The sequence below is a fragment of the Corvus kubaryi genome, unplaced genomic scaffold, assembly GCF_017639235.1.
Source record: "Corvus kubaryi isolate FWS band 111438036 unplaced genomic scaffold, C.kubaryi_AGA036_p1.0 37392, whole genome shotgun sequence".
Lineage (NCBI taxonomy): Eukaryota > Metazoa > Chordata > Aves > Passeriformes > Corvidae > Corvus > Corvus kubaryi.
In genome coordinates this window covers 11704149-11731607 of record NW_024581131.1, presented here as the reverse complement: position 1 = coordinate 11731607, position 27459 = coordinate 11704149, and the positions used below count along the sequence as shown (strand labels likewise).

At 47.9% G+C, this 27459-nt stretch overlaps 1 protein-coding gene across 2 annotated transcripts in view; it reads right to left on the bottom strand.

The window, feature by feature from the left end:
- The window catches only part of CD82 (CD82 molecule), a 39605-nt gene extending 12376 nt beyond the window's left edge, over window positions 1–27229 (bottom strand). The window contains exons 1-3 of one of the 2 annotated variants that reach the window (XM_042038541.1): window positions 27132–27229; window positions 7452–7533; window positions 2021–2093 (exon numbers count right to left, since the gene is read on the bottom strand). In XM_042038541.1, the coding sequence (XP_041894475.1) occupies window positions 2021–2093; window positions 7452–7514 (136 nt within the window). In that variant the 5' untranslated portion in view covers window positions 7515–7533; window positions 27132–27229. Of the gene's footprint in view, window positions 1–2020; window positions 2094–7451; window positions 7534–26834; window positions 26937–27131 lie in introns of those variants that run through there. The other variant, XM_042038540.1, reaches the window with a different exon arrangement.
- Between the last annotated feature and the right edge of the window lie 230 nt (window positions 27230–27459).

Here is a 27459-nt window from a genome sequence, read left to right as displayed (position 1 = left end):
GACATATGCCACAAACCCCAGGATCCTGCTTCCTCACCAGTTCTGTGACTCTTGCTGTGCAGGTTACGTGCTGATACTGCAAAGCATTTACTGAAGCAGCAGCCTTACAGGAGTGGCCTTCACAAATCTACCCTATTCCCTCCCTCAAAATCAGCTCAGCTATCACACAAGTCAGTGTTCAAGTGCCCAGGCTGCAGCACCTCCACAGTGCTAGAAAGCAGTTGCTTCATCAAATTCCCATTAGAAGAAAGAAAAAGGTATTTCCAACTCAAAAGCCCCTTGGAAAACTGACAGTGTCAGGGGACAGGAGCCACACTTGCAGTTCTCATCTGCGATAGTCTTATCTTGCAAGAGAAGGCTCTGAGGGTGTTCAACTCCTGCTTGTTTGCTGTCACTCCGTGTTTTTCCCTGCGCTGGGCAGGCAGCCAAGTAAGGGAACAACAGGCTCCTTTGGCAGCAGCTGGAGTGCCCTCCCTGATGCCTAGGTTACTAAAGCAGAGGGAAAGAGGGGCAAGGCATGGGAAAGGAAGTGAGGGGGCAGGGAGAGAGCTGATACTGGAAATCTCCAGGAAGGAAACTAAATCCTTAAATGCTCTGTTAGCAGAGATTCCGAGTAAATGGGAAGAAACGGAGCCAAGTTTAGGGACTTCTCCCTCCACAAGTGGCTGCAACAACCATCAACCTGAGGGAATCAGCTGCTGACACACTGGTACTAAGCCCACCTCAGACTGTAAGGGGTACTGCAAACAGCCAGGCCACAACAGGCTCCTTTTAGCCTCCGTGTATTAAAAGTTGTTTCTGCTCATGCCCCTACTTTATTAACCAACACCCCTTGTTGTGCTTCTTGACCTTCTAGTGCTGTAAGAGCAAGCCAGATGCCACAGCACAAAAGCAGAGTAAGGAGCAGTATCTGCATGTGTGGTATTAGCAGGGGTGTCTTCTTCACCACCCAGCACCTTCCAAACCAGGCCAGGGTGCTCAGCAGGGCCTTGGGAGATAAAGCCCTTTGCAGAATCAGTGTCGTTGGGAACAGGGCTACGAATGCCAGTACTGTTCATTCCCCACATGCAGGCAGCCCTCTTGTACTGTCTGAGGCTGCTGCCCAACTCAGCAATTCTGGAGGTAGTGACAACAAGTAACCAGAGCCACCAAGCAGAAAAGTTTGAAGTGTTTCTAGGAAAAAGCTCAAAGGAAGAGGATCTTGTGAAAGACAGAGGTGAGATACTCATTTGGTGAAAGGCCACTTACAGTCCTGTGAAAACCAGCTTAGTTTTTTGGTTTTTGCAGAAAGCAGACCCTCTGTTAAGACTCAAGTCAAAGTTTGTGGCTGACTTTAGGGAAAGGAAGCTAAGCCCCTTGCACAACACAGAACACCTCTGATGCCCACGGTAAGTCTCATCAAGTGTATATAAGAGTATGTTTTAGAAGTCAAAGCACTAAAGACTTCACATAGCCACACCCCCCAAATCAGCATCCTCCACTGCTTAGGAACAAACACAGCGTCTACTTTCAATGTACATAAAGCACCAATAAAACCAGGTACTTACTTTCTTTGGCATTTAAAACATTCAAATTGAATATAGATCATTACAGAAAGAAAGCAGTGGAAGCATGGAGGACTCGCACAGCAAAACTGCATTAAGGCATTGGGGGCCTTTGCCCATGATGGTAATAAGGAAACCATTGTGGAAACACAGAGCATGCAGTGAAAATAGGATGAAATATTAGCCCCTGTGTTCAAGACAAAATATCTGGATTGTTGGTTGAAGAGGCAATGGTCTCACTCAGTCTGGCCCTGGTGTTTCAATCCACAAGACTAAGAGGAATGCTGTGTCTCCATGATTGCTCCCTTTCACCCTGTTCCTGATAACAATCTCATCTTGCTAAACACCATGTTACTGCTCAGGCCACAGACCATGCACAAAAGTATTGCTATTCCTGACTACACCATGGTCAAACACAGCCCCCCAGAGTAGAGACAACTCAGAAAAAGAAGGAAGATGAAGAAACGCGGTCTTACGTAGAACCGCAATGAAACTGGTTTTGTCGGCCAGGATCCATATTCCAAACCCCAGGATCACAGCACCCAGAATCTGAAAGAGCAAGAACAAAACATACATGGTTTTGTGTAAATTATAAGCTTAGACAAATAAGAGGAGGCAGTCACTATTATCCATACTTCCAGACTAAAAACAATCATTCCTTTGCTGTTCCCACCCATCTCCCCTACGGTACTCCTCCCAGAGTAAACAGGATTAGCACAACTCCAGGAAGAATGCCTCAGGCAACTGCACAGGAGCCCCAGGATCTGCTTGGCAGTTTTTCACACAGTATTTTCATAGCACATGATGTTGTATAGGAGGACCATTCAAAACAGTCTGAGGAAGAGACACCCTGCTGCTAGAACACTGTTGTCAGAAGCAAAAGGTAAGTGCATTGCTTCTGTGAAGAACCAAGACAAGACAAACACATATGATTTTAAATATTTTTTTAATAGACAAACCCGTGACTCTAAGGGCCAGGCTGGAAGATAGCTGACAAAGGATTAGATATCTGGCACCGGGAACCTCTCCAGGCAGGAAAACTTTGGCTTGTCAGGCTCTGTTACAATGCTATGGCCTCAAACCATGAAGACAAAAATCCAGCAGCGGGTTCCCTTGAGCAAAATGCTTCACCCCTTCCAAAGCCAAGCTCAGGCATTTTGGATTGGCCGCTACTTTGTGCCAGAATACCTCAGCCCCCCAAGCCAACACATCTGAGCCCCAACAGAGTCAACAGTTACGAAACATTAGCCGTGGCCTCTGCCTTGCTCACCACACAGTCTTATCTAGGGCAAGGATTAGCAGAGCAATATGCCCCTCTGAGGACTCAGCTGAATCCAGACACTGAATTCAGCAGTCAAGCAACACACTCATTTTCTCATCTCACTTAGAAAGGTGGGGGCAAGCATGCTCTGTTTTAGCTTTCAAGTATCAGCAAGTCTTCAGGTTTGGTAAGAACCTGAAACTTGCGCTGTTCAGCCAACTAGGATTGGAAAACACTTGTGCAAAGGTCTAAAACAGGCTTTGAAGAAACAAGGAGCAGACAAGAACTGCAAGTGAACTCCAAGAAGCTGTTCTCACATCAGCAGGATTTCAAGATAGGATGAAGTGAAATAAAGTAACAGGGCTAAAGAGAGATTGCAATTCTGTGCTTCACTAGATAATGTTCTAACACTTGGGAGACAAGGAAAACGCCAAACCACCACCTGAAGCAAGCTGGCAGAGGGTTGTATGGACAGGCATTGGCTCAGCAGTTTGAAAGTTTACGCTAGGCTTCAGCTCCTCATACAAAGAAGCTTTTCTGAACAAAGATAAAGCCACAGCCTGAAATAAGCTGCTTGCAAGCTGTCTCATCTTGGCAGAAGGTGCAACATGTAGTCAGCTCTGGGGACAGCTTTAGAAAGTCATCAAGCAAGTTCCCACCTATGAAGAGCACAGTGACTCAGCTTCAGAAAGCACGTAGCTGTTGTATCCCAGAAAAAAAGAATTCCCCCTTGCCTTTTGTCCCAACATGCCACACCCGCAACGCTCAGTCTGCTGATCAAGCTAGAAAGGCCCCTTGAACATGCAACAACCAGGACACCTAAAAAATTTCTCTCAAACGTGGTGGTATCAAGAACTGCTGAATAGACAGTTTAAGGCAGTCTCACATTTAAACTATAGTTTTAATAAACATTTGTCTTAACAAAGATGCAAACTGGACTATATGCGACATCCCTTTTGGTTCACTGACCCTGAAATGTCACCTAAGTTTTGCTGTTGCTGACAAAACACAGAAGTGCTGCTGAGCAGAATTCCTGGGAAGTTATTTGTTATGAGATGCTCAGACTATCCAAGGCCTGTTTCCACTCTGATCCTTGCTCCAGTCCACAACTTGTGCATATGCCAGGAGCTGCTGCAGAAAACACTACAAGGGGAAGGCAGGGAGACAATAACTACAGGGAGAAAACACTGTCCCATTAACAAAAGTATATTTACTTTCCTAGGAGGATAGTATCTCTGCTCAGCATCTTCAGGAGTTTACATTGCATAGCAAGGCTGCTTCTGCCACTGGCTTGGCTTCAGACCCTCCATAGAAAAAAACACATCTGCTTTCCATGGAGTTTAATTCCTCTGCTCCACTGCTGTAAACTTCTGAAATGGGGAACACATGCCTCCCCTCCTCCCTGGGGGGGTGGAGGTGTCACCCCCAGTTTCAGCAAAATCTCCTTCTACACCCAAGCCAGAAAGATGCAGATCCCTCAAGACAGGGTCAGCAGTTTCCCACAGAGAGCTAGCCAAGAGGGGCTTGGAAAAACTAAGCTGTGATAGAGCTGACTCATCTTTCTGGAAAGAACATCTGGGGGTTCCCAGCTGTCCTTGCCCAGCACTGCTTTCCTTCATGCTCGGATTGTGTGACGTAACACTGAGACTGGCACAGGGACCAACAGAAAGGCTCTTGCTTTAGGTGGTAGCCTTCTGCTGCATTTACTGAAGGGTCAGAAGTAGGACAGACAGATATATTCCAAACAAATACTTTCCAGAGACTGTTAAACTTGTCTCACAGACCTGTTTTTCCTTTAAGGAGAAGCATGTGCTGCAGCACATGTCTGCTAGCCAAGAAGGTAGACATGTTAAATTCTGATTAGGAAACTAAGATTATACTCCAAACTTATCTGCTATCTTTTCTAGCAAGCAGGCAGGCAATCCAAGTAACCTTCTTCCCTTTAACCAAAGCAGGTCAAACCCTTCCCTGAAGTTAAGGCTCCAAGACTGCAAAATACCACTAAGTCCCCGAACTACTTCAGCTATAGCAAGCGACCTTCTCACAGACCTCAAGCTGTAGAGAAGTGCTATTTCAATGACTAACTTCTAAAAAGAGGCACCAGCATGTCTCTAAAGGCTTCAATCACCAGCAAGGCTGAAGAACACACTTTAGCCAGCAAGGGCTGGCCTGCACAAGGTACAATCACATAGGCTCAGCTCAAGGTCAGAGCAGACACAGGGCTCTGTCAGCAGCATAGTGCTCACCTTTGCACAAGCACTCTCTTCACCAAAGCTCAGCAGCTTCAGGAAATCAGCACAAGGTATTCAAAACCTGTCTGTGCTGACAGCTCACAGCAATACAAGCAGTTTCTCTGCTAGACTAATATTGCTTTACCACACTGTACAAGCTCAAGAATCACCAACTACCCTCCCCAATTCAGACCTTGAACAACAACAATGGAAAAACATCTCAGGTCAACTACTTCCTATGAGAGGGAGGGTGTAATGTATGCCACCTTCCTCAACATCTGGCACATGCAAAAAGCCTGCCATCAGTCAAGGCAGAAGCACACTGAAAATCTTCACTCTAGAGAGTTATCAAGCTCAGCCAGAACGCAGTGGCTTTGAAGACCTCACTTTGACAGAGCAGTCCGAGGGGAAGACAGTGCCTGTGCTGCACAGCAGGGTTAAAGGGCTCATTTAAAGCAGCTTCTCCCTTCAGTCAGCACAGACCTTCTCACAATACATCCTACCCTACAGTTCTTGCTCTCCAGGCCCAGCTCAGTGAATCAGATCAGCTTTCCACAAGACAGAGGGGGTCTGGGTGCTACACCAGAGGAGCTGGCTTGGAGCAGGGTGTGCGCAAGACAAAGAACAGCTACTTCCAATCACTTGCCACCCAGACAGGAGTTCTCAAACATCTCCAGGACCCAGAGATGGATTCAGTACCTGCCATCCCCACAGTCTTGCAAAATATAGGAAAGTGCAGTGCGGATGTGGGTCAGCCCAACAAAGCAGTTCAACTCTGCCTCCCAAGAGCACATCTATCCCTACAGGCTGCCTGCAACCATGCCCGGCTCAGCAGAGCAGGGAGAGACAGCCAACGTGGAATAGAGATGTCACAATGACCATTGACAGCATACAGCAGAAACAGTGGCAGTGTTGTATGGTACTGTAGTATTTCAAGCTGTCATCTTCCTCCTTTCCTACATGCTAGGCTGGCTTTCTTGGAGAGAACTTTCTCTACACAGGGATTAGCTAATGAACTCAGACCGAGGTTTGGGCATAAAGGAAAACCAGACAGTGCCCAGCTACTGGGCTTCAGCAAGACTCAAACACTGTCTTAACAAATACAGCTCCCAAGGTAGACTGGTTGTTATATGCTGCCTAAAATTTATCACTTCAACAGAGGAGAGAGACTGGATGCTGATCTCTGCAGAGGAGTCCTGCACTAGTAGGAGGACAGGTTTGGACTCAGATGATTTTTCCTATCTTTAAAGTGGACTAAATCATACTCAGAAAGACCTAGCGGCACTTGAAATACCTCTCCTCTCCCTCCGAAGAGCCTTCCCCATGGATGCTCTGAACACCTCTGGCTTCAGACCATAAGACTGCAGTTAACTACACTTAGGATGGAAGTAAACACAGAGAGCAAAGAGCGAGCACAGTAAGCCAAGGGAAACCAGATCCAGATGTGCCTCAAGTTCATCCTGTGTGCTACCAGCACAGTGTAGCCATGCAGGAAGCAGGAGTGAAGCTGTGTTCAGGGACAGAGACAGAGACTAGAAAGCAGTGCTCACCTTATCATGATTTACTTCCCTCCCTCCTCTCCCAGCCTGACCCTTCCTTTTCCTTACACACTGCACAAAGGATAACGATATCAGACAGGCTATTTTCTGGCTGACATGTGGAAAGCTGAAACCTTGCACTTCCCCACTACACCATTCCACTGCAGGAAGGCATCACTAAGAGTACCATCACCATCCACAGGTCACACAATATCTAAGCATCAGAAAGACACATGCAAGAATGTGTGTGGCCCTCCCAGACCCAACCTGTTCCAAAAGGAGTTCACCTTTTGCTAAGCCTCACACTTGAAAATGACTGCAGCCAGTGGGATGTTTTATTTCCCCAGACAAGCCTGTCCCAGTCTCCCCCACCTCCCAACTCCATTTCAAACAGGAGACTTGGACTAATTCATCTTGTTACAAATCAAAACCAGCCGCTGGGACTCAAACAAAATTAGAGTTGTTCTTTGAAGCCTGCCTGGCCTATTTAGGAGGGCACTGCCATTACTTGGCAGGCTTTGTAGCTTTGTTGCTCAGGGACAGTTCAGCTGCTGCTCCAGATGTGTCAGAGAAAGTAGTTACAACAACTCTCCTCCCAGAAAGAACCCGTAACTCCTGCTTTCTCCTCCCAGCACAGGGAGGGAGCTGTTTGCACTGGAGGCAGCAGGTGGGTACTGGGAGTGGAGCTGCTTGGCTTACCTGAGACACACACAGCAGCTCTGACATCCCTCAGCTTCAGGGGTTCCCCTCCCTCCTTCCAAAACTGTGGCCATTTTATTTAATGAAGAGACTAGGCCAACACCCAAAAAAACCCCATCTTCCAGCTAATTTTGGTCCAGGCCTTCCTTCTTACTCCACAGATGCTCACAATACTTACAAGGAACAGGAGATTGAAAAGGAAGAGGAAGTACTTGGTGACTTTTACGCAGCCAGACCCCATCTTCTTTCACTTGCAGGACCTAAGGGGAAAGCAGACAGACAATGCGTTATGTTACAGACAGGTCCTCTGGGCAGCTTCAGAGCAACACCCTAACCCTGTGCAGAGCTCTGGATCATCTGGTGGGTCTCAGAGCACGTGCACAGACAGCATAGAATACCTGAGTTGCCTTTTCAGGACAGCAAAGCAGGATACCACCACCACTGCTGCCAAGATCTCCTAGAGAGTGACACAGAGCTATCAGCAGTTATGGAACAGATTCAATCACAAATACACTGCTAATTCCATCACTATTTATATGGACTTTGCAATAGTGGCATTAACCAAAACACCAACCCTAGCTACCACTGGTGGTGGAAAGTGATGCAAGCCACTTCAATTCCCTGACAGCAGTAAGACAGATGCATGGAGCTTCTGTAGCAACACAGATTATTAAAGGCAACAAAGATTATTAAGGGGCCGGAGCTTCTCTCTTATAAGGACAGGCTGAGAGAGTAAGACCTGTTCAGCCTAGAGAAAAGATGACTGAGAGGGGACCTCATCAATGTCTGTCAGTATCTGAAGGGAGGGTGTCAGAGGATGAACCAGGCTCTGCTTGGTGGTGCCAAGCAATAGGACAAGAGGCAACAGGCAGAAATGGGTGCACAGGAAGTTCCACCTGAACATGAGGAAGAACGCCTTTGCTGTGTGTGTGACCACACACCAGAACAGGTTGCCCAGAGAGGGTGTGGTGTCTCCCTCACTGGAGATATTCAAGAACCATCTGGAGGCAATCCTGTGTCATGCACTCTAGGATGACCCTGCCTGAGCAGGGAGGTTGGACCAGATGATCCACTGGATGGTCCCTTCCAGCATGACCCATTCTGTGGCTCTGTCAGCTTTCCTGCTTCTCCTTCCTCCCCAGACTCAGTTATGTTTCCTATATAAACAACAGAGAACTTTTAAGTTCCTTAAAATTTGCTCTACCAAGCTCCTTTCTCCAAACAGACCATGCCACTTTAAGAATCACCAGCCAGAGAAACAGCAATACCAGGCTGGGGTCACCAGTCTGGCCTGGGAAGAAACAGCCCCAAGAGAGAGCAAGGTCAGCAAGGTTCTCTTCTGTCAGCCTGGGTGTACCAAGGATCACTGGAATCCAGTACGTTCTTTTGTTTCAATCAAAGGCTTTTGCTTAATCCTATTAAATATTTAGGTTAACTCTGGAGCTAAACTGGTATGTGGGCCTTGTTAACTGGCTAGCCTTCCCAACAAGCAATGGTCACCCTAAAACTACCAGGAGAGAGCAGAAGTCTGAACTCTGTGGCTGAAGTTGCTGCTCTAACTTCAGGGAATGCCATGGCTAGAGACTGTGCTAAGCCCATCACTGCACAGCACCTAGCAAGATGTTATTGAGATGGGAAAGCAACACAGATATAAAATGTCAGCCAGCTGTGCTACAGACTTATCTCAAAAAAATCTCATCTGTATAGCAGTCATCACACCTAAGGAGCTTACTACACAGCCAGGTTAGCAGCATGTGAGTCAGATTTTCTTCAGTTAACTCGTCAGATCAGAGGCGACAAAGCCAGCAGCACCCAAAACCAGGTCCTTCAAACGAGCCATGGAAAAGCTCTGTAATAGTTTCTGGTCCATATGTACACCAAATACCAAACACACAGCATTCCCATATCCAGTGCCCCTGGGTGCAGCCACCAGTTATGAGCAGGTTCTGTTCCAGCACAGATGCACTCTACAACAGCTGCATCACTACCAACCTAGGAAAAGTGAATGAAGGCTCTCTGCTGGCAGAATTCCTCCTTTCCTCTGTGGGAGAAACGTTCTCTCAGGCCACTAGTCCTGGAAGGTACCAACACCTAAGAGAGCACTTGGAGAGGATAACTAAGATGTAAATTTTCCCATCCAGCTGGCTTGCTTCCTGGCTTCACCATGAACACATCTCCTCTTAATAGCATCACAAACTGGAGCCTGGCAGTCTAACCAGAACGTGAAGGCAGCCAGATCCCTAGGCAATGATGAATTTCTGTTGTGGGGGTTACAAATATTTTTCTCCTCTTTAACCTAGCCAAGAACTAAGCTAGGTAACAACCTCCTGCACAACGCACTGGACTTCTTAACTTAAGACATCCGATCCCAGGTGCAATCCTCCTCATTTTCAAACTGGAGGGGCAACTCCCAGTACTCACTGACTTGCTTCCTAGCACTAAAAGCCATACGCTGCCTATTTCCAACTCTGCCCACACTGTTTTCATTAGTCAGGAAAACAGAGATTTGAAGAACTGTTAGGACCTTTATAAAAGTTATTTCAGCTAATTAGGCAGTTAAGCAAGTTTACTGTGGAAGAAGATATGCCTGAGGTAACAAGAGTAAGATATTGCTTGCAGAGCTCTTCTACTCCTAGCTATTTGTTAAAGACATACCATCTTCAATGTTTATTAAAAACAAAACAAAACAAACAGCAAACCCCAACTGTGCATTACAGCACTATGCACCATTCTCTTCTTGCCACAGGGCAACACATCTCCTTCATAGCTCCTAGACACAAAGTAATTCAAAGCACAGTTTTCAAGTCAGAAGAGAAAAAGCAAAACCTTTGAGCTTTTAAGATACTTTAGAGCTCCACTGAAGTATTAAAGATTTTCCACTTTTCTGTTCTTTGCAAATTAATTTATTTTTGTTCACTACATCAATGAAACTCCTCAAAATTCTATCTTCTGAAATTATGCAGTCACAAGACTAGCAACACTGTCATACAGTAGAAGCAGCAGCTCAACAAAATTTGAGATAGGTCAGGTTTAGAAGCAGATGAGCTTGGAGTTATCAAAACCAGGCATATCCACAGGCCACTTGGCAGCAAAAAGCCAGCTTAAGTACCATAGCCAGAGCTGCAATCAGAGCTGCCCATTTGCCTTCTGAAGCTGGTCAAGTTTTGAGCCTTAATGTCCTGCAGCAATGCATGCAGAGGTTAAATACATGAAGTTTTCAGTTTTCAAATTCCACTGATTGTCCACAATTATTTGTTTTTTCCTTTCCCTCTCCACTCCTACTGCTTTGACCATTTGAATTTTCATCTCCAAGCAGCAACACCCATTCTTTTCAACAATCCTGTATGTACACATCCAAGTTTTCCCTGCCATTCTCCAGACTGATGCCAGCTTTGCAGAGGATTTCATAAGAGACCATCATCTTTTCTCCCAACCTCTCATTCTCCATCTTGTAAAGATATGCAGGATTATTTATGCAGTGTGTTGCTTTGAAGCACTACTGCCATAAAAACTTGGTTGCCAACACAGCCTGGTCAGCTGCTGTATAGTTGATCCGGGGCCTTTCTCAGCCCAGGCTCAGTCCCAGGACCTTCAGGGAGAACTAATTCCAGGAAGGCATCAATTGATCCAGAACTCAGGGGCTTCCTACCAGGAGGAAATGGAACAGATCTGCACAGGCTAGACTGGCATCAGGGGATGGCTTCATGCCCCCTCCATGACCTCTAGTTCTCAGGCCTGTCGTTCTCCCAGCAACAGCAATGACAGCAAGACGTGTATGTGGAGCAGGAATATAAAATCCAGGACACATGTGCCTGAGGAACTGCAGACAGAGCCCTGCTTTGTTAGTAACTGCAGAGGAGTCCCCTCACAGCTCAGAGATTAGCTTATTTTTGTCACAGGGGCCTGTGAAACTCCCAGCCCCCCTCCTGTAAAAGGTGACCCCAGAGAAGGACAGGTGATATGGGGAGAGTTGAATACCTCTGCCTTCCGACCCCACCACTGGCCACAGAGGCAGGAGGGGGAAAATTCATGCACAGACGTTATAACCACACCAGTCAAGGGGCAGAGAGGCTAAGTTAATTTTTAATTGCAATTCTGCTCTATCCAATTAGATCCTGTACTGCCTCCACCCAGCAAGCACTGCATGCTTGGTGCTCAGTGAAGTTTATGATATTTGGCCCAGGCTAGAGCTGTACATGCCTGGGCCACGCAGCTCTGCTGGGAAGGGCTCAGCCCTCCTCTGCAGCACCACCCCTGCGCTCACTCTGCAGGTTTCTCCCTGATGAGCTCTGGCAGCTGAAACACCTCAGCTGCCAAGTTACTGTACAGCACAAATAAGGGGCTCATTTATGAGTGCGATGAAAGAAAAGGAAGAAGAACCAGAAAGCAAACCAGAAAGCAAACCAGAGCAGAACAGCTGTGGAAATCACCATCTCAGTAGATCAACAAAAAAGTGCAAAGTTCATGCAAACCCTTAAGGACAGCACACGTGTTCCCAAGAGCACTGAGCTCTGACAGTCAGTCCGAGTACTCCAACTCAGGTAAAGAGGTTTCACATTTGACTGCATCTACATAGCCTGAGGATGCTATCCTATCCCCCCTTCCCCAGATCCTCTTGCTTAAGGAAAGGAAATGATTGGTTACAAAGAAGCTGCAGGTTGATTCTGTGTACTTTGACCAGTTGCGCTCCACCACCACCACCCCTCAGGCTCCAACACCAGGGGACATAAAACAAAGGCAGACCCTACAGGATGCCCTACTACCAGCTTCTACCAGGCTAGGATGAGCTCAAACTAGCACCAGATTTGGCCTTCACAAGTTATTTCCCTTGCCCCCACAAACACCTCGACCGCCCTGTAAGGCTGGCATGCTGGCTCAGTTCTGCTATCCCTCCTGCCTGCTCAAGGAGAAACTTCCAGTTTGACAGATGCAGAGATGCAGCAGCCAGCACTATCAACTAAAGATCTGCAACATACCCTAAGGCTCCTGATCCTTCTTCGCATCTTGCATCTGATGTGGAAGGTGGGATCTTTGGGTGAAAGTCCAGCTGGTCCACTGAAGCAAGCACCAAAGCAGCCTCAGCTGACCTCAAGCACCATCTTCCTCACTTACCTAAGTCTTACACATTGCAACAGGTCATTTCCCTCAAGATATTACAAGGCTGAACACTTAAAATATCTAAAGCTGTCCCTGATCTGGTCTCACCACCCTGTCTTTTCCTTCTCACACCTAACATTGACCAAAGTTAGCTGGGTTCATTCGCAGACAGATTGACCAAGAAATCCTGGAGATGGAGGAGCTCCCACTGCTGTACTCGGGTTGCATAACCAGCTCCCTCTGCCCAAAGCAACTAGCAGGTGTCCCTAGAAAGGGATCAGCATGCTGCTGGTTCCATAAAGATGTTTATCTCCACAGTAATTTGCATGAGGTTGAGGCCATTTTGAAGGCCAGTGCAGTTACTTGCTGCAGTATTATCCCAACCCAGAAGCCAGAACCAGATTAGACCTATAGCTGGACAGAGACCCACAGAAGCCAGCACGCTAAATAAGTTGCTCACTAAATGGTCACTTTCCAGCTCCAAGGCAGACATCCCCATGCAGGAGAGACTGGGGAAGGGGCAGCTCAGAAAGTCATGGGGCAGAGGAGGAAACAGGTTATTTTTTGCAGGATTCTGAGCCCTTGCACCCCAAGGGCCAGCTGCTTCTCTGTCCATGTACATGTAGAACAGACATTGGGCAATCACAAAGTCTCCTGATCATGACTGATGGGACAGGACAGCTTCACACAACAGTACCAGTTAATGAACAATGACAGAGTTACTAAGTCTCCTGTTAACCAGGTACATCTCTGCCCTCAGGGCAGGGACTGTAAGATACAGCCCCATTACCATACAAAGAATATCCTAAGGAGTTCATCTTGTTGACGTTAATATACAAAGGCCTTGGACTTTCAGTACACCTGGGAGGTACATCTTGTCTCTGGCAAGCAAATAACCACAGAGCTGATGAATGACCCAAGTCTAAATTCACTGAACTTTCCTTTAAGCTTCACTGAGATAATACCAGCTGTGTAATGACCTTGAAAACGTAAACAAGATTATGTTTGTTGTGGAGATTTTCCAAATAGCATCTCTTCACAAGTTACAATGGAAGGATTGAGGGAGAAGCTGGATCCTAAAAATTAAGGTGTATATATATATTACGTATTTTCTATATATTTATACGTGTGTATCTCAGTGATACATGGCTTCTTTTTGAAGGAAAGTGTCAGTACAAGGTGGAAAACTATTTCTGCATAATACAAATTTTGAAAACAGAACAAAACAGCAGACCCTCTCTTATTCCATCCACTACTAGAGACAGTTTCTTCTTAAGCAGAAGCAATTGTCTTCAAGGTAGAGGAGATGATCTGAGGGCTAAGAACAGAGAGACCAGCTACAACAGCCTGCAAACTGCAGAATCACAATTAGTTGTCAGCAAACTTTGAACTACCAGCACATACATGTACAGTGAGACCCGAACAGCATCTGCAAGACATCTGCAGGACAGAGACTCAAACGTGCATGCAGTCCCTCCGCATTTGCTATTCCTGGGGCAAAGAGAGCAGACTAGAGCAAGGCAACAGCTGGCTGCAAGTACTGCAGAAATACCCTGGAAAGAACAGATTTCTCAGAACAGTTTCTGAGGAAATTCATCAGCTCACACTTGCTCCTGGTGAGACATTCAGCTTTTCTGTCTGACTTCTGTAGTCAATATACTGTTGTGTGAATTATCTGACTAGCAACTGCATCCTCCAGCAAGATCCTGGATTAGAAAGCACCCGTAGGACTACCTACAACGGCTCAGATTTTTCAGTATGTTTTATCACAGCGAGCACATGTTGTGCATCTTGTAAAAAGGAAATGCGTATTTTAGAAATGTACTTCTGATGCTCGACAGGAAGTGATCGGATATTTATAAACCACTATCATATCGCTAAAAAGAAACCAAGTTCGCAGCTCAGTATCAAAGACCAGCAGAGGTTTTAGAAGCGTTTGTTTTCATCTCAGTATTTACAAGCAGTGCAATAGGTTTTGAGAATATCTGGCCTTCACACTTCAGTTTGAAAGCCAACATTTAAGTAGGTCTTCAGTCCCTACAACTGGCAAATTGAGAAAGTTCTTTGCTATTTTCTACACACTCATGCTTGCATAGCATGACAGTATTTGCAGGACAGCATTTCTACGATTTAAGCAGAACTTTCCATGCATCAAGACCAGAGATACAACTCTGCCAAAAAAATGGGAGGAAAAAACCAACCCAAAACCCCACAAACTGTCCCAGAAGTCATTTGATTTTCTTCCCCGTCCACCCGCCCCCCCCCAAAAAAAAAGTAAAGGAAATTAATCAACTTACCAAAAATAGCAGACAGAAGAAATAACCAAAAGTACAGTTTAGTGGACTTTCTCTTTTTAATTACCACGTATTAGAATGTTAGGTGTGCAACAAGCTCTGCAGGTCAGGTCCAGAAAGAGGTCTCCACACTAACTAAAGCCAGCGTACAAAGCAGTAAAAATGCAGAGTTTTCACAAAACTGGTTGGGCAACTCTGTCACTTGACTACATTGGCTCTTTAACAGCTTCAACAACGAGACCAGCTCAGCTTTGTTTTCTACACTTGGAGCTGTCAGGCTGCAAACTTAACCTCTGAAATGGATGTGCCCACCAGCTCCCACACCTGTCAGTGGCACCAGTGTGTCAAAAGCAGTCCCCTGCTCTGGCCTGCCTCACACCTCCCCACAGAGGAGCACCTGTGAGCAGGACCTGCACTCCGAACTGCAGCAGGGTGACCAGCACAGAAAAGCAGCACTCTGCTTGTGCTCAGGTAAGCTTCTCCCCAGCATGGTTCTGCAGCACAGGGGATGCTTCAAAGTGTTTCTCCATGCCAGTCATCAGCCTGCAAATAACAGGTGCAAGTACATGCACAGGACAGACTCCCCTGTCTCCCTTCTCATGCAAGCAATGCCTTGGAGGTCAACGAATCTCCTCCAAGGAGTTGCACAATATCCCTCCCAATGCCACTTGGCTTGGAGATACCTTCCTCAGACCCAGCAGCTTTCCCCTCCTGCCAGAGCACCCAAAAGCTACCACAATCCACTCAGGAAGAAAGCCTTTTTTTCTATTTTATGAGACAGCAACAGAGACTGTGAGACCTAGGTAGGAGCCAGGTAGTATAACTGATTTTTATCTTTTCTGCCTCCTTTTCCCATAAAATGCAAGAGGTCAAGGTCGAGGACTTTTTACTGTAAAGTTCCCTTTCCAAACAAACTGGTTTTCAGTTACTTCCATTTTCTCAGACACTAGGGTAAATAACTAGAGGGTGATTAGATTCAGCACGCCCATGACAAACATGTTTCTGAGAAGTTACAGTATCTGCTTGACCTGGGAAATGAGGTTTCCTATTCTCTTGATTATTTTCAGGAATTAGCAGAGAAAGTAGTTTTACTTCAAGGGCAGGAAGTTTTCCCCAGCTTAGCAACTTGCACAGCCCTTAAACAAACAACGTCTCTCTCCACCTCCCCTCTGCTTATTGAGACTTCAGACTACATGCCTCCAAAGACAGGTGGATGGGGCTGAGCAGAGCCTGGGCACCAGCACCCAGCATGGGAAGGAAGCTGAGCTTACCCAGCACCATTCCCAGTAATTGCAGGTTCTCCTGGAGTACATTTCATAGCTGAAGCCAGACACTTCTAGAAGTCAAAGCACCAGAGACTGCCTCTTCAGAAGGGCATAGGACAATGAGCACTCCCTTGTCCTTCTCAGATTAACCCTCTGGAGACACCCTGCCAAACTAGCCAACTCACCGCAGCAGTGAAGTCCCTTGCAGCTGACAGACCAGCCCACTGGAGAATGGAAGTCTTCTGGCACCAGGATTCACCTTAAGACCTCTCTCCCTGGAGTACATTCACATGATCTCAAGTGGCAGAAAGGAAAAAAAACCAAACAAACCAAAAAGCCAAAACCCACCACAAAGCAAACAGAAGAGGCCTCTGGCTTGTTATTCCAAATGACTGTGAAGCTTTAGAATTAAGTAATCTTCCTTGAACAACAGAAGAGACAGGTTAGTAGTCTACTTTAATCATACCACAATGCTTTATATCAGATCCTTTGCTGATAGCAAGGCACTGATCTCAAGAAGCAGAGGCTTTAACCCTTTAGCCCACAGATCAAGTAGAGCTGGAAGAGTACTGCAAATCCATCATGACTGGAAAGTGAAAAGAAGTCCCACTGGCACAGGAAAGTGCCTCAGGCCACAAGGGGATTAATCTTTTGGCTTGTTACCAGAAACAGTCCCTCTACTATTTGTAATCTTAGGAAACTTGGGTTTTGCCAAATAGATCATTTGCTAATACACAATACCTGAACCACTCCTGTGCCCCTGCTAGTATGTTGGCACTGCTACCTGTGACTCTGGAGCACAACAGGACAGATCAGCAGCTGTAACAATCTCCCCCCTTCGGCAAAGTCTGCCCTACCATCACCATGCACCTCCAATCTGAAGGCCCCCACTGCAGGCTGACTGCACAGGAATCAGAAGTACAGGATTCCTGCTAGATTCTCACACAAAGTATCTTGTGATCTCTCCCTGATCTGCACACCAGGGAGGACAAGGGAGGCAGGCAACTCAGCCAAACCATTTGTTACAAACAGACGGGGCTAGCTGAGCCTGGGGTCTCCAAACTCAGTGGCACAGAATCACACATGCTGTGGCAGCAGTGACACAGCCACAAAAGGTTACTCCCAGACCCAGCCTCTGCCCTAGAAGAAGCTGTACTTCCACCAGACCATCCCAGGGTCACACCAGACCTTGTGCCCTGCTGGAGCACGGTCTGCCTGCCTGCTGACGAGAGGAGCATTGTCACAGACAGTCTGAGGATGAACATTTCACAACATCCTGAGTTTCACGCCCCAGATGCCACTTGACACTACCAAAGGGTACGAACTAAAAGAGAAAGCCAGAACTATAAAAAGCTCCTGAGGAAGGGATTCTGTCTCAAGCAGCCCCTGTTTCCAAAATGATGACATACAGAGGGCAGGAGGGCAAGAAAAGTCCTGAAGTACAGAACTTTAAACCACAGATATTTTGAGTCATTTCCTGCTATTCAAAAACATTCACCTGAACCACATTTTCCCTCTCCAACATCACGGTAAATCATACAAATAGTTTCACATTTGTAACTGGCAGCACCTGGCCACAACAGCCAAACCCCTTGCTGCCCTGATCACTCTGAGGATGCAACTCAGAAGCTATTTCAAACCTTGCTCTGGAACAGACAGTCCCCACAGGGGCTGCTGTACAGTCTCCAAGATGTACGGCAGCATTGTCTTGCACTTTTTCCTTTCACCTTTACAGAACACTCTCCTCATGCCAAGCTCATCCTACAGGAGAAAGTGGAAAAGAAAGCTACATTGTACAGCTGCTGTGAGGAGAAAGCATAGCACAGCATGAGCTGTTCCAGAAGCTGCAGCGAAGCTGCTTTGTTCCCAGTCTAAGCATTTTAGGAAGTGAAATGCCACAGTAAGAAATCTCAGCAGACAAGGCTGGAAAACAAAGGGGTCCTCTAGAAAACACTTAGCCAGCTGAAAGAGATACCCAAAAACTTTTGCTAGCCCTTCTGTGAAGATGGCCCTGAACTCCAAGGCAGGCTCCAATACAGAGGTGTTTTACTACCCTGATGATTGTTACCTTACCATGCAGCAACCCCAGCAGAGTTAATTGGAGCAATACAAGAACATTAATCAATGATAGGCCTGCCACCTGCAGTTAAGGTCACTCCTCCAACACCATCCCCAAAAAAGAAAATAATCAATCAGTCCTTCAAAGTAATACATGTGTAGGTTCTGGACAGAACTGTTTCAAGCCAAGAAGAACAGACATGTGGGATAGGTTCCCTAGGAATTTGGCAGTTAAAGTAGACAGCAAGACTTTGAAAAGCTGGGTCTGTTTTGGGAAAAAGAGGGGCCTCCTTGGAGTCTGCAGACCTATGCACAGTGGTCTGGAAAACGGGTTCAGCTGAACCTGAACCAAGAGAGGCTGGGTGGCCTTTTCTACTTTCCTGAAAAGGTCTCCTTTTCTATATTTAGAGCACAAATATTTCAGAAGACTATTTGATGGAGGAATGCTAGAAGAATAAGATGGAAAAGAGTAGTTCAGAGGTATTTATTTTAAAACAAGAAAGAACCCAGAATAACTAACGTACTAATAGTCCAATGAGCCTCAGTGCAGACATAAATGCTCCCATTTCAGAGGGGAAAAAAAAAAAAGTTGTCTGTTTCATCTTTAATCAGTAAATCGTGATTGAGGCTAAAACTACTTTTTAATAGGATTGCAGACACAATTTTTCTTACTTTCCTCTGTCCCGCTGTGTTGTTGTCTTTCCCTCCACAGTCCACCTGGTTTTACTTCACATCAGCTCCACAATTTTTTCAATCAAGCCAAACTTACCAATCACCTAAAACTACAGTAAGGGGTCTCATGCATGTTACCTGGGCAGGTTATCGCTGTGACACATGGCTCCCTGTGCCCCCAGGATACACGCCCACCTCTCACTAGTGCAGCAGCTTGAAACCCAGCCCAGCAAAGCCCCACTGCATGCTCCTCCTCTGACAGGAGGCTGCCAGCAGGAGAACCACCCATCACAGGTCACCAGGGCTCTCCACTGAGATCCTGGGTATGGGAATAACCATCAGACAGTAACACAGCTGCTGACCTGGCTCAGCTCACACACGGCTGCACAGGCTGCTCTTCCTGACAGCAAACACCCTGTGGCGAAGGCTGTCTCTCTTCTGGGCAAACAAGGAGCAACTGTTTAGGTTCCCGTGGGACAGCACCGGCCATCTACTTGTATACATGCCAGTGGGTCTTGCTGGTAGCTGACAGCTGGGATAGGAAGAGGTTTCCTATCTGCCTGAAGCTACACAAAGCAGGAACCTAGTGTTTTACTACAGGATCGAGTCTAAATCACTGCCACAACAGCCTCTAAAGCTGCAACTTGACAGACTGGTAATGAATGCAGAAACACTCAGGCTCCGACGCCACCAGCAGGACTGCAGCACCAAATCAAAGAAGCCTTTGAGGTCTTGGACTCAGGAACCAAAGCAGCTTGCCATTCCTCAAAATAGCCCTTCCTTGAAATAGCCTCTTCTGCCAAGGCAGCAGCCAGTTTGATGCAGTTTTTGACATTAAAAAATTCCCATGAAGTTTTGGCAACTGCATTTATGTCACCTCAGTTTCATTTCAGGAAGCCGTGAGTCACAACACCTCCCCCAGGGAGCAAGGGCAAGAGGAAACTGTGACATTTCAGGTCTTCTCACACCAGGCAGGAGAAGCACCAGCAGCTGTGGGCATCACCTCCAAGCCCTCAGGAGCAGCCAGGACCACCCCCATTTTAGCTGCACTGGCACAAGGTGTTCTCACCCTTGGAGGATCTGGTGCGAAGGAGCTGCTGAACTCTGTGCACGGGGAGCAGCCACCCCTGCAGCAAGTCCCACGGAGGGGCTGGGGCTCACTTGCAAGGCTGGTCTATCACACAGGACTCCACCAGCCTGCAGGAACTTCTGTTGTACTTGCAGCCTCTCCCCCCACTCCTATGCAGTCTCCCCACACAAGTGCAACAGACCCCTTAGGAGCCAGGGAAGGGCTGTGCCTTTACCTTGTTTCACACAGCTCACCAGGGCTTCTCCACACAGCAGTGGTCTAGCACTGTCCCACACAGCAGCTGCCGAGCAGAAGTCTTCTGTAATTAAAAGAGCTTCCTTGGGGAATTGGCAGATTTACTGCACAACTCAGAGCGCTCTTTAGTTATTCCATGTGTATCTCTGAAAGCCTGCATTAGAAAGGGACCTGAATGCAAAGAAGAGTCCAGCAGCTTCTTAGGCTGTTGGGAAAGTACATTTAGGCAGCTGGAGTTTTGTCTGGTTGGGGTTCCTCTCTCCTCTGGAAGACTTCAGAGGTGAGCATAATTAGAACTCCTGCCTGCCTTTTAAGCCCCAGTTTCTTCAGCCATGCAGCACAGATGCTGCAGAATAGTTCCCATATCGGTTTCGTCAGAGGAAAGTTCAAAGCAACCTGCAGGTCAGCAGCAGTCTGTCTCCTTAATCCAAGTCCCACTCTGCTTCTGTGTTTTACAGGGAGTGTAGCTCCATGACACAGAAGAAAGGGAGTGAGGGGACGAGAGACCAAGGAAACACGCTGCGAAGTTGAGGACATTCCAGCAAAAACCACTCAAGACTGACTCATCACCAGCAACTTCAATCCACAATGACACCCACGACAGACACATGACCAGTTCCATGGCAGGCAAGAGGATGCTTTGTGCCACACCATTGCATGAAAGAAGCCCCAGAACCAATGCAGCTCCTAGAAACAGAGACTAGACAGGAGTAAGGGAATAAAAGTAGGTATTTATTTGAAAGGCCTTCAAAGGTACCCCCTGGGGAGCCAGAGGCTACTGCCAAGATGAACGACAGGTCATGAGTTCTTCACACTTTTATAGGTTTGGTTCATTTGCATATCAGGGTAAATTCTCCAATTAAAGCTTCAGTTTAATGATGTAATTTCCCCTCCACTTGCCCCGCCTTAGAGGCTCTTTGGTTTATACTTTTTGGGCCTAGGACGGTCTGGGTGTCCTTGGAGAGCAGGCCCGGAGAGGCTTTGCTATGTCTACCTAGTATGAGAGAGCAGAAATTAACAGGCTACAAGAAACTTCAGAGTTACACACTAAGCAGTACAGTGATTTGAAATATATAAAAGTTAAAACCTAAGGCATCAGCCCCAGACATGGTGTACTATCACCACAACAGCCAGAACAGCACCTTTTTCTGCAAAGAGTACTCTGCAAATGAATTGATTACAAGCTGAGAGGAGAGGAGCAGAGCAGTCTGCACAGTGACTTTCGAAAGCAGGCATGTTAGCTCTGGAGACCAAAGTCCAAAAAATCCCCTGATACTGCCACCACTGAATACAGAACTTCTTTCAATTTCTTTCCACACATATTCTGAGCAATGTTAAGTAAGCCATTTGCAGGACCAAGGAGAAATCAGAAAAAAAATTATGTAGGAAGCAAATAAGCCACTCCCAACACAAATATTTTTTCCTCTATTACTAGAACACTTAGAAACTGAAATGCCACAAAAGGTATAGAAACTTCCCTGGAAACGTCTTAACTAGAGCACTGAAGCATTTTGTGTAGTACTAGAAATAATCTAGTTAATTTAGACTTCACAACTGATTCCCAACAAAACTGCTAACCATCCATCACAGGAAACATACCAGCTCTGGGCATTTAGGATTTGTTTATTCCTATATTATGGGAAGACAGCAGCAGCCCTTGAAGTCCTAGTCAAGTGCCAGGATGCCCTTTCCACACCTGCCTTCCATGGTGCTCCAGATGCCCTGCACTAACACAGCTCAGGTCATGGTCTCACAGCAACCCAATGCACAAAACCCCAGAGGCAGCTCACTCACACCTGTGCCAGTCTGGTACACCAGCCCAAGCAAAACCAACATCCTGGAGCAGGCTGCTTTTAAAACTAGACAGACAAGGTGCCACATGAAGCCTCTCCTGCAGAGGCAGGAGCTGAGGGCATCAAATTCCTGTGTAGCCCCCTGAACACATCCTGGTGATGGCACAGAAACCTCACAGATCAGAGGCAGTGACCAAAGCAAGGTGCTGGAGAATATGGTTAGATCCAGTGACCATAACACCTTTTCCAGAACAACTGTGGGAAACAGCCTCCTTCATTCCCAACAGGCAAAGCTACTTTACAGCATGCTCAGTCCCTGCTATGCAAACCCCTCTAATTTCTTTCCTTCCCCTTTCCCAAACTACCTCCATGGCAACGGCTGAGGAGCAGGATGGACCAAGGGCAGTTCCCAACTCCAGCTGTGGGAAGATCAGATCAGCTTAAGGTGCGTGGCTGCAGCTCTGACAGGTCATGCATTCTTTTGCTTGCGTACAAGAGACTGAAGCAGGCTTGTTTTGCCTACAAAGGGAACTCCCCATTATGTAACTTCAAATCTTCAGGCTGCTGGATATCCTAATGTATACAGTTTGTCCCAGATCAGCATTTCTCCAGCACACATGCCCATGGGATTATCATCATACTGGGAGAGATCAGCAATCTCCTTACAGCTCAGTAACAATTTTGTAGTAAAGGGTAAAGCGCTTTCACAATGCACCTGCCTCAAGGCTGTGCTGCAAAGAAACTAAAATCAGCAGCCCAGCAGCATCCTTAACAAATTCCACCAGTGTGGAATTCCCTTATGTGCAAGGCTCTCCCTCTGGTCCTTCTCAGCGCCTGAGCTCCTTAAAGACAAACAGAGCACTTACCACACCAGCAACTTTCAGAAATTAAGTACACGCACTGGACTTTTGGTTTGACTCGCTTTTAAATGGTGGTGTCCCAGTAGGTGGTGTCCCAGTTCTGAAGCTCCATCAAGGAGACAAAGAACTAGAGCAGTCAGCCAGACAGCCTGTGCACGCACCTCTTCCCACAGGACAAAGCCTGTCCCCAACTTAGTCTCCTTCCCTTTCTCCCCTGTATTTACTTTGGATGAGCCACAAACCACCCAACTTCCCTGGCTCTGTGGTGTTCAAAAGGACACACGCTTGGATTCAGAGTCGGCAGTCTCCAATCCCTGTTCCCATCCCCACAGGCTACTGTTTTGTTCCCTTTTCCTGCTCTGATCTACTAGGCAGTCCCTTTCGAAGAGCTGCCCACAGTAACGCCTCATCTTCCTTCCAGAAAACTAGCTAGATCTGAATCTGTCAGTGCACACAAGGAGTGATTTAAGCAATCTCCACTACGCAGTTCCTTTGCTTCACTTATCACCCCATCTAGACTGAAGTCAGTCATTAATTGCTTCAGTGTTTCCAAAGCCCTGATAGCCCAGAAAGCTTTCAGCAAACAGGCTCTGCCACAGCCAAACAGCCGTCAAGGAACTGCTGGCCCCGACTGTGCCTCCTGTGTTATTCCTTTTACCATGCCAAGAGAGCCTGTAATTTTTAGCCTTTCCTCCACTTCATTCCCTCCAAGACTAGAGAAGAGCCAAAAAGAGACAGAGGTGGTTAGGTAAGGATTGCATCTCATTACACAGTTGCTAAAGGAAAGGTGGCTCACTCAGCCATCCCTTCACATGAATGTCATTAATCAGGAGCCTGTAGAAAGCTCCAATCCCACATTCCGCCAACAGATGCATTAGTGCAAGTACAGAGTTTATTTCTTTGCCCATTGAAGCTGACAACCACATGGTGGGGGGCAGGCTACTGGGCCCAGCTACCCCTTTTTGCTGCACAAAAGGACTCCAGATCTCTGGATGGCGTGAACCATGTTCAGGGACAAAGGAAGGCAGGGAAGGAGAAGAAGGGGATACAGATGTCATGCTCCTATTTTAGAGAAATGAAGTTAAGGCACTTTAGGGTGAATGCCATAATTCCTGACAGTAATAAGTTAGTTTTGGTGCACGTAAGTTTTTCCACAAAGGAAACTGAGAAGTGAGTGCAAGAACTGAGGCTCCGATCATCCCGTTCCACAGGCCCACTGGAAACATTGCTACCTCCTCCAGCCTTCCAAGTTACTCAGAGCCCGAGCCCCGGCAGACCCACCCCCTCTAGCACCTCCCACTCACCAGCCAACGAGACCAGGAAGAAAGTGGCTGCCATGCCACAAGCACCATTAGAGTGGAGCAATAATTACTGCTTCAGATAGCATGGGGCATGATCCAATTCCCAGCATCACCCTGGCATTCCCATAACAGACCCTATCCCATCAGTGCCCAAAGGTCTTTGTGGCAATGCCTTTTGCCTGCGCTGTGTGCTTCCTGCTGTAACAATGCCAGCAGGCACCAAGAACCATAGCCATGGTTTGAGTTGAAAAGTGCCCTGGGGCCTGTGGTTACCAGAGGTCTGCAAAACTCCCACTTGCATCTCTCTGACTTAAACATCTACTGGACGAACACCTGCAGTCCTGGATGGACCCCTCCTGCCTTACAGCTGTGAAACCAGGACACAGAGCAACAGGAGTGATAAAACCTTTCCTTGGTTACAGTCAGATGAGAAATTTCATGTGAAACTCCCCCTTGCACTTCACAGAGCTTGACGCAGAGTGGTTTGAGTATCAGGGACAAGAAAACCCCCATGGAGCTGTGGGAAGTCCTCATTAGAGCATTTCCTGCACCAGCTTACAGTTGTAGGTCACACTACACCTGCCTCTCACCCGAGAACTAAAATAGAGACAATAACAGTGATGAAGAGAGTCCAGATGAGCCACATCATTAAAGCCGCTAAATCCTCTTAAGGGAGGAGCTTCCATGCAGCAGGACAGAGATTGCCCACAGGAAGGGGTCTCTCCAGGCACTCGGCTTGTATCTTGCTCTATTTCTGTCACACGCAGGTAAGAAGCTGAACAAACATTGCAAGACTTCACCCAGCCCTGCAGCACAGGCATGAGAATGTCATCTCAGTGATTCCCAGAGCCCTTGGCAAGGATGGAGAAACACAGGCTAAGAGGGGTTCAGGTCCAAAAAGGCTACACCAAGTGAAGATATGTTGGCAGCAAGATCCTTCTATGAAAGGGGTGTTAAATAACACAATGCTAGGAGCGAGGAGAGGCTAGTTTCTTCTCTGAGCCACTCCAAATCCACACATAGGTTTACAGAGCAGTTGGCAAAGGTTCTTTTCACTTGTGTGGTCAGCTGAACATGAGCAAGCACCCATGGATTTTCTTTTATTTTTTTTCTTTTTAAAGCACAACTGCAGCTGTAGGAGTTCCTGCTCCAGCCAAAGGACCAAAACCAAGTGTAAATGTTAAAAACCACCTCACTGTTGCAAGAGGTTCTGCTATGGAATACTATGGGTCTTCCACTGCCCATGCTGTGACACTGCAGAACAGGTCACTGACTGTACCACCCTGTGCCCTTCTGCCTCATTAACACTTTCTTCCCACTTAGTGCTCATGAACTATTTAGTAAGAGCTGAGTAATTTGTCATTTTTACAGTCTGTCATATGCTTGACATCACCATACAGCAGCACACTACCGAGACTGCTCCTCTCACTAGACACTTCCATCTAGATTTTCAGAGCAGTGTTTCTACACTTTGACCTTGTGGTCCACCAAAATGATACTAGCCACAGGCTTCTGCTTGACTGTTCTCATGCAGCGAGCAAGCTTCACAACAGCAGGTTCACATCTCAGGCTTTGAAGGGGATTTTTCTCAAGCCCAAGATGTCTGAGAAAGTAAAAAAAAAAAAAAAAGAAAAAACATGGAGAGGAAGTATCACTGGAGGCAGATTTCAAGACAGCACTCTCCAGCTGTTCGCCCTTGCTTGCACAGAAACACAAGGTTGTTGTTAGAAGCTAACTACCCAGAGGCCTCAAAAGTGGTGGGATGTGTTACATCCCTGTGAACCTCTACTGTCAATAGCAGCTCAAACACCTCCAAGAGCAGCTCTTCTCCCCAGCCACTACCTCTGAGAGCACTGCAATATAACACTATCCCTCCCTCGCACAGCTAGTAAAGTTTCAAGCTCTCAGCTTATACACAATATGCTAGAGCTCGTCCAAGACATAGGAACACTTTGTCCTAAACTAGCTTTACAGTTTATTGAAGCCAATGTTTAGATTTCAGGATGATTTGGTTTGGGGTTTTGGTTTGTTATTTTTTTGTACCAAACACTCCATTTTACATTAAAGTGCACACAGCAGAGCTTTAATGCTCTGGGGCAGAATCAGCATGCCTGGAGCGTAACAAGCCGCCATCCCCTTATGCCCCTTATCAACAGATTTGTTACCAGTCACATTACAAATGGAGTTCGCAGCCAACATCTACCAAGCTGCTGAACTGCAAGCACTACTCTGAACTGCTCACAGGGCTCTTAAAAGAGGGCAAAAGGGACACGGCACGCTGGGCCAGCACTAGATTTCTGTAGCGGTAATAGGGTAAGATCGCTACAAAAGCATTTAATCCACATCCTGGAAATCAATCAAGACAGAGCCGACTGAAGCCAGCCGTATGCCCAGTCTTATCAGCAGGCAGCAGAGGCACCCGGCCGATCTCCCCGCACAACAGCAACCCGCCGAGCCCGCAGGACCCGCTCCTGCGGGCACCGGGTCCGCTCCACCTGGCCACGGTCTCTCTCAGGTCACACACCAGCTACGCCAGGGACCACAGCTCAGCCCCCGACCCGACTGTGGAGGGGCGCGCCTGAGAACGTCCAGCAGCGGGGACCGGCGCCCCGAGAGGCTGCCCCGGCCCCGCACGCAGCCCCGCCGGGAGGGACTGCCGGCCCCCGCCGGGGCTGCCGAACCGCAGCGGGGGCTCCCGCCCCGGCCACCAGAAAGCCCCGCACAAAACCCCCGGGAAGTCCCCGCCGGGCACGGACCCCGTCCCGCCACGCCGAGACCCCCGGGTGGAGAGGAGCGGGGTGTCCGGGCGCGGTGGAGGCAGTCCCGGCCCGCGCCTCCCCCTCCCGTGCCGCCCCGCTCCCCGGCCTCTCTGGGGCGGGCGGCCGCAGCGCGCCTACCTGCTCTGCTCGGCGGGCTGGGCACGGCTGAGCTCAGCGGAGCACTGCCCCTCCGCCGATGTGGCCCCCGGGGCGGAGCCGGTGCCTGGGCTGAGCCGGCCCCGGGGCGGGCCGCCGGCCCCGACCCCGCCCGGCCCCCGCCGGGCCCTGCGTAGAGCCGTGCGCGGCCGGGGCCCCGCCGTGCTGCGGGCCGTGGGCTCCTGCGGCCAACGGGGCTCCGCGCAGCGCCCGGCACTGCCCGCTCCGAGCCCGAGCTGCTCGCTCCTCAAACCGAGTCACGCGTTTTCCATTGCCCACCTGCGAGGCCTCGGCCGCTGCCTCCTCCTCTCCACCTGAGACCAAATCTCCCCGCTCCGCTCGGGCAGGTGGCCAGGCAGTGCGCTGGGCCCTTTGCCCTGCTCGCTGCACTTGCCGTGAGCCCGTCCGCTCCCGTGAGCGCCCTATCTGGCCCGTACAGTAGGTGCAACAAGCGCGCACACACACACACTGACACCCCTTAAACGTGTAAGGCCGCTCGCAGCTTGTCCAGTCCTGCGAGACCCATGCTGTAGCTCCCTGCCCAGTGAAAACAAGCCTGATGACCCACCGACGATTTTTCCAATGGGCAATTTCGCTGCCCGAGTGA